We start from the raw sequence: 7,500 nt of genomic DNA on the forward strand, positions 1-7,500 counted from the left end.
GTGTTACCTGGGCAGGTAGAGTGGTGTGTGTGTGTGTGTGTGTGTGTTACCTGGGCAGGTAGAGCTGTGTGTGTGTGTGTGTGTGTTACCTGGGCAGGTAGAGTGGTGTATGCGTGTGTGTGTGTGTGTTACCTGGGCAGGTAGAGCTGTGTGTGTGTGTGTGTGTGTGTGTGTGTTACCTGGGCAGGTAGAGCGGTGTATGCGTGTGTGTGTGTGTGTTACCTGGGCAGGTAGAGTGGTGTGTGTGTGTGTGTGTGTGTGTGTGTGTGTGTGTGTGTGTGTGTGTAAGTAAGTGGGCTTACAAGACACAACAAACACAACAAATGAGCAACAACACAGTGAGAGTGGAACAAATATAACACACCTCCACACAAACTGTCAAACTACACATGAACAGTCCTGCTGCCAGCTGTACAGAGCTGCACTTCACTGTTTCTGCACAGAGGTTGATAGTTTTGTAGCACGCGTGTAACACGTCTGTTACATCTCTAAAAACAACCAGTAGTGCAGTTCATCACTTCAACAGGTATGTGACATTAATGCTGCATACAGGGCACACAAAATCCAAACCTTAACAAGAAATGTTTTTTTCTCGATTCAAAACCGATTCTCGATTGAATGAATAGAAAAGGAGGCGCTGCTTTCACTCCAGGACACTGTGTGCCACTCACTGTGTCCTTAATCCACTGAAACACTGTGAAACATAACTGGCAATTAAGATAAATGGTCCGCAGCCTTTTTATTTTAAAAAGTGAACTGCATTAATTCATGAATAAATGAATTTGAAAGCACCTTACAGTCTCCTGGCTGTATGAGAATAACAAACTGAGGGGGAGGCGGAGCGTGTCGGAGAGCGGCCTCTCTGCAGCGTCAGCTCGGGGAACGCCATCGCTCCGAGACGCCGAGCGGCGCAGGGTTTCTGAGCCGAGTTGTTTTCTTCACCTCGGAGTCGGTTTAAGTTGTTTAACGCTGCGGTGTGTGTCGGTCAGCCGGTCTCGTTTGTTACCGCTGATCGCCGCTCCGCTCTGCTAACGTTAGCCTCTGAGTGACGGCGTAGAAAGTTCACACTGTACTTCACGTTCGTCTCGCAAAAGTAATTTATGACCGCGTTTACATGGACTCGAGTATCCCGGTTATGATCGGGTTTTTGAAGTATCCCGTTTTTGTGTTTGCGCATGTAAACATCATATCCCGATTTCAGAAACCCGGATAAGCCCTTATCCCGGTTTTGAGAAACCCGATTATGCTAGCTGGAGTCCTCCGAAAGAAACCGGATACCGCTGCATGTAAACATCTCATCCCGGTTTCTGACCGCCGCCGACTACCTGCGCAGGCGCGGCTTCAGCCGAGCGACGTGACAGAAAAACACAAACAATAGCGGCAACGAGAGCGTCTCACTTCTGAGGAAACAGTTTTGTCTTTCGGTGATGAAAGAATTAAATATACTCGGTGGTTTAGATGGGAGAAAGCAACGAAATGCTGACCTCAAGTCTGTAGTGTACAGACTACAGGACGCCGGTTTCCCAACACGTACAGTGAAGTCAGCTCACGCTGGAAAATACTAAAGAAACATTAATTTACTACGTGGCCAAACATCAAAACAAAAGAAGTGGCTCTAACTTTCAAATTTATATTAAATTTAATATAAGCCAAAGTGGTCTCATTTTCAATAGCCACAGTCAAATGAATTTAAGGTTAACAGTTACAGAGGAATATCAGATTCCTGTTTGTGTTGTAAACATCACACAGCATGCAGTAATCGGTAACCGGGATACTAGTATCTGTCATGTATACGGGGATATGAATAACCAGATTTCTGTGTTCCATGTAAACGCCATATCCCGAATATGATCAGAACCGGGACAAGCCTCATAACCGGATACTCAAGTCCATGTAAACGCAGTCATTCGGTCATTAAATCAAAACATGTTTGCAACCGCTTGCCTTTTTTGAAGATGAACTACAATATAACTGTAGTGCGCTGCCCGTCCGGGCGCTGCGCTGCCCTCGGAGGAAACCGCAGAGGAATTATGGGATTGTTCCCTAGGAATTGTGGGAATTGGTGTTGGATGTATGGACTCTACGCAGCCGGGGACATGATCTTTAATCGCACGATAGACGACAACTACCAAGTAGAATAGATTCACCTCACACACAAACGAGCGGCTCCACACACACACACACACACACACACACACACACACACACACACACAGAACTGTATCGCACGGGTGCTGCTGCGGTAAATTCATTCATCGCACAGACCGATTTTTCGTAGCACGTGCGACACGTCGCACTGACACAGCTGTATAAAACATAACTGACATCTGAGGCCAGACTGTCTCTAACACATCGAACATGAAGCCTCCTGCCGTCAGTAGCTAGCTAACAGACCGAGCGCTGAAACACTTTGTCTGTAAACAGGAAGTGAAGTCTGCATTCATCAGACATAGAAAACAAATCTGGACATTCTGCAGACATTTTACAGAAAAGCCGTTATCTCAGACCGTGATAACAGACAATAGAACAAAAAGTGCATTTCATTTTCATTTTTCATTTTCCACCTCCAGATCACACAAGTGTCCGGTTTCCACAACTCACCTGGGCACAGACAGACCGCTGGGCACAGACAGACCGCACAGACAGACCGCACAGACAGACCGCTGGGCACAGACAGACCGCACAGACAGACCGCTGGGCACAGACAGACCGCACAGACAGACCGCTAGGCACAGACAGACCGCACAGACAGACCGCTAGGCACAGACAGACCGCTGGGCACAGACAGACCGCTGGGCACAGACAGACCGCTGGGCACAGACAGACCGCTGGGCACAGACAGATCGCACAGACAGACCGCTGGGCACAGACAGACCGCTGGGCACAGACAGACCGCACAGACAGACCGCTGGGCACAGACAGACCGCTGGGCACAGACAGACCGCTGGGCACAGACAGACCGCTGGGCACAGACAGATCGCACAGACAGACCGCTGGGCACAGACAGACCGCTGGGCACAGACAGACCGCTGGGCACAGACAGACCGCACAGACAGACCGCTGGGCACAGACAGACCGCACAGACAGACCGCTGGGCACAGACAGACCGCTGGGCACAGACAGACCGCTGGGCACAGACAGACCGCTGGGCACAGACAGACCGCTGGGCACAGACAGACCGCACAGACAGACCGCTAGGCACAGACAGACCGCTAGGCACAGACAGACCGCACAGACAGACCGCTGGGCACAGACAGACCGCTGGGCACAGACAGACCGCTGGGCACAGACAGACCGCTGGGCACAGACAGACCACTGGGCACAGACAGACCGCACAGACAGACCACTGGGCACAGACAGACCACTGGGCACAGACAGACCGCTGGGCACAGACAGACCACTGGGCACAGACAGACCGCACAGACAGACCGCTGGGCACAGACAGACCGCTGGGCACAGACAGACCGCTGGGCACAGACAGACCGCTGGGCACAGACAGACCTCTGGGCACAGACAGACCGCACAGACAGACCGCTGGGCACAGACAGACCACTGGGCACAGACAGACCTCTGGGCACAGACAGACCACTGGGCACAGACAGACCGCACAGACAGACCACTGGGCACAGACAGACCGCTGGGCACAGACAGACCGCTGGGCACAGACAGACCGCACAGACAGACCGCTGGGCACAGACAGACCACTGGGCACAGACAGACCACTGGGCACAGACAGACCTCTGGGCACAGACAGACCACTGGGCACAGACAGACCACTGGGCACAGACAGACCGCTGGGCACAGACAGACCGCTAGGCACAGACAGACCGCTAGGCACAGACAGACCACTGGGCACAGACAGACCTCTGGGCACAGACAGACCACTGGGCACAGACAGACCACTGGGCACAGACAGACCGCTGGGCACAGACAGACCGCACAGACAGACCGCTAGGCACAGACAGACCACTGGGCACAGACAGACCTCTGGGCACAGACAGACCACTGGGCACAGACAGACCACTGGGCACAGACAGACCTCTGGGCACAGACAGACCACTGGGCACAGACAGACCACTGGGCACAGACAGACCGCTGGGCACAGACAGACCGCACAGACAGACCACTGGGCACAGACAGACCACTGGGCACAGACAGACCTCTGGGCACAGACAGACCACTGGGCACAGACAGACCGCTGGGCACAGACAGACCACTGGGCACAGACAGACCGCCGTGCTCTGGATGGTAAACACACTTTATCAAACTACGTTCTCACTTTTGTTTTACACAAAACTTCTTCTAATCATTTCTGTTTATAATTTTCAAATAGTTTTGTTTTAATTTGACTAACACTACAAGATCATTTATTTCTTTATATTTATTGGAGACCTGCCTTGCCAAATATTTTTGCAAGCTCCCTTGCCCAAGAATAATTATTTGAAAAATCCCAATAGAAAATTAGTTTGGTAAGTCTGTTATCAGGCATGTTGATTAATAATATATAATGATCTATTCCACAGTCGCAACATGTCACCGTGTGTGTGTGTGTGAGTGTGTGTGTGTGTGTGTGAGTGTGTGTGAGTGTGTGTGAGTGTGTGTGTGTGTGTGTGTGTGAGTGTGTGTGTGTGAGTGTGTGTGAGTGTGTGTGTGTGTGTGTGTGTGAGTGTGTGTGTGTGTGAGTGTGTGTGAGTGTGTGTGAGTGAGTGTGTGTGAGTGTGTGTGTGTGTGTGTGTGTGAGTGTGTGTGTGTGTGTGTGTGTGTGTGAGTGTGTGTGAGTGTGTGTGTGAGTGTGTGTGAGTGTGTGTGTGTGTGTGAGTGTGTGTGAGTGTGTGTGAGTGTGTGTGTGAGTGTGTGTGAGTGTGTGTGTGTGTGTGTGTGTGTGTGTGAGTGTGTGTGTGTGTGTGTGTGCTACCTGGGCAGGTAGAGTGGTCCGGTGCAGACGAACACGTTGAGGTAGTGTCTGGTCAGAGAGCGGCAGAGCTTCTCCAGATTGTTCCAGGAGTTCTGGTTCAGCTGAGGATCCTGAGGGGGGGGGGGGGGGGTGAGAGGGTGTGTGTGTAACAGTGTGTGTAACAGTGTGTGTGTGTGTGTAACAGTGTGTGTGTGTGTGTGTGTGTAACAGTGTGTGTAACAGTGTGTGTGTGTGTGTGTGTACCTGTGGAGCGACGTTGCTCAGGTAGAAGGTTTCTTCCATGGCTTTCTGACTCCACTTGTGATTGGCTGCTGCGGCCAGGTGTCCGCGGTCGAAGCCACTCCCCCTGTAGTCGGCGTTGTTCGCTCGGTGGTAAACGTGGACGCTGTCGGCCAATCACATCGATCAGAACATCAGGTAATCAATAAAACCAGCCTCCGGTCCATCTCATGGAGCTGAAGCAGCAGTTTATTCAGCTGCTACATGATGAAGAACAACTCATATCAATATTATTCATATTATTCAGATTATTCATATTATTATTTCCATGTTATTCTAAAACAGGTTATTTATAATTATTTATTATTTATTTTATATTTTTTATATTTTTTATATTTTTTTTATATTATTTATATTTTTTTTTCCTCAGTTTCGATGAAAAGCTTTAAAACCCTACAGCTTCTCCTCCTCCTTATCCTTCTCCTTCTCCTCCTCATTCTCCTCCTTCTCCTCCTCATTCTCCTCCTCCTTCTATTCCTCCTTCTCCTCCTCCTTCTCATTCTCCTCCTTCTCTTCCTCCTCCTCCTTCTCCTCCTTCTCTTCCTCCTTCTCCTCCTCCTTCTCTTCCTCCTCCTCATTCTCCTCCTTCTCTTCCTCCTCCTCCTTCTCCTCCTTCTCCTCCTCCTCCTCATTCTCCTCCTCTTCCTCCTCCTCCTCCTCATTCTCCTCCTTCTCTTCCTCCTCCTCCTTCTCCTCCTTCTCTTCCTCCTTCTCCTCCTCCTCCTTCTCTTCCTCCTCCTCCTTCTCCTCCTCATTCTCCTCCTTCTCTTCCTCCTCCTCCTTCTCCTCCTTCTCCTCCTCCTCCTTCTCTTCCTCCTCCTCCTTCTCCTCCTCCTCCTCATTCTCCTCCTCTTCCTCCTCCTCCTCCTTCTCCTTCTCTTCCTCCTCCTCCTTCTCCTCCTCCTCCTCCTCCTTCTCCTCCTTCCTACCTGTTGTCTTCTTTGAAGTCGCAGTACTTCCTGTCAGAGGGTCCGGTCAGGGAGGCGGGGCTTAGCTGCTCTATTACCCAGGATGCCGTGCGAGTGCGGGGGTCGTAGGAAGTGACGTAAGACTCTCTGGTCTTGATGTTGGCCAATGAGGGGAAGCCGTACTTCATCACCGCTCCGGACCCACCTGGGTGCACCTGAGAGCAAGGCATCATGGGATACATTTAACACGCTCACTGCAACACTGTAGCTCCGTTACAGAAACCGCCACTGTAGTGTGACGCCATTTTGTACTTTGTGTCCGAATTCTCAACGGTTCATTTGATTCACTACATAGTTCACTATAAAATACCCACAATGCACTGCAAATTGTAGTGAACAGACAATGCACCCACATTTTCTCCTGTATACCACAATGCAATGTGATCCTGTCTCACCAAAGAAGAAGAAGCAGCAACATGTTAGCTAACAGCAGCTGATCCGTACAGGACTGACAGAACCACACTGACAGAACACTGACAGAACACTGACAGAGCCACACTGACCACTGACAGAACCACACTGACAGAACACTGACAGAACACTGACAGAACCACACTGACCACTGACAGAACCACACTGACAGAACACTGACAGAACCACACTGACCACTGACAGAACACTGACAGAACCACACTGACCACTGACAGAACCACACTGACAGAACACTGACAGAACCACACTGACAGAACACTGACAGAACCACACTGACAGAACCACACTGACAGAACACTGACAGAACCACAGACAGAACACTGACAGAACCACACTGACAGAACCACACAGACAGAACACTGACAGAACCACACAGACAGAACCACACTGACAGAACCACAGACAGAACCACACTGACAGAACCACACTGACCACCGACAGAACCACACAGACAGAACACTGACAGAACCACACTGACAGAACACAGACAGAACCACACTGACAGAACACTGACAGAACCACACTGACCACCGACAGAACCACACAGACAGAACACTGACAGAACCACACAGACAGAACACTGACAGAACCACAGACAGAACCACACTGACAGAACCACACTGACAGAACACTGACAGAACCACAGACAGAACCACACTGACAGAACACAGACAGAACCACACTGACAGAACCACACTGACAGAACACTGACAGAACCACACTGACAGAACCACAGACAGAACCACACTGACAGAACACTGACAGAACCACACAGACAGAACCACACTGACAGAACACAGACAGAACCACACTGACAGAACCACACTGACAGAACACTGACAGAACCACACTGACAGAACCACAGACAGAACCACACAGACAGAACCACACTGACAGAACCACACT

General features: G+C 50.5%; 1 protein-coding gene across 1 annotated transcript in view; it reads right to left on the reverse strand.

Moving 5' to 3' along the window:
• Positions 1-7,500, reverse strand: part of endog (endonuclease G) — a 13,268-nt gene that overhangs the window by 2,633 nt on the left and 3,135 nt on the right. The window contains exons 2-4 of the mRNA XM_071904523.2: positions 6,124-6,317; positions 5,159-5,300; positions 4,916-5,025 (exon numbers count right to left, since the gene is read on the reverse strand). Of these exons, the coding sequence (XP_071760624.1) occupies positions 4,916-5,025; positions 5,159-5,300; positions 6,124-6,317 (446 nt within the window). The remainder of the gene's footprint in view (positions 1-4,915; positions 5,026-5,158; positions 5,301-6,123; positions 6,318-7,500) is intronic.

The sequence above is a fragment of the Centroberyx gerrardi genome, chromosome 8, assembly GCF_048128805.1.
Source record: "Centroberyx gerrardi isolate f3 chromosome 8, fCenGer3.hap1.cur.20231027, whole genome shotgun sequence".
In the NCBI taxonomy this organism is placed as follows: Eukaryota; Metazoa; Chordata; class Actinopteri; order Beryciformes; family Berycidae; genus Centroberyx; species Centroberyx gerrardi.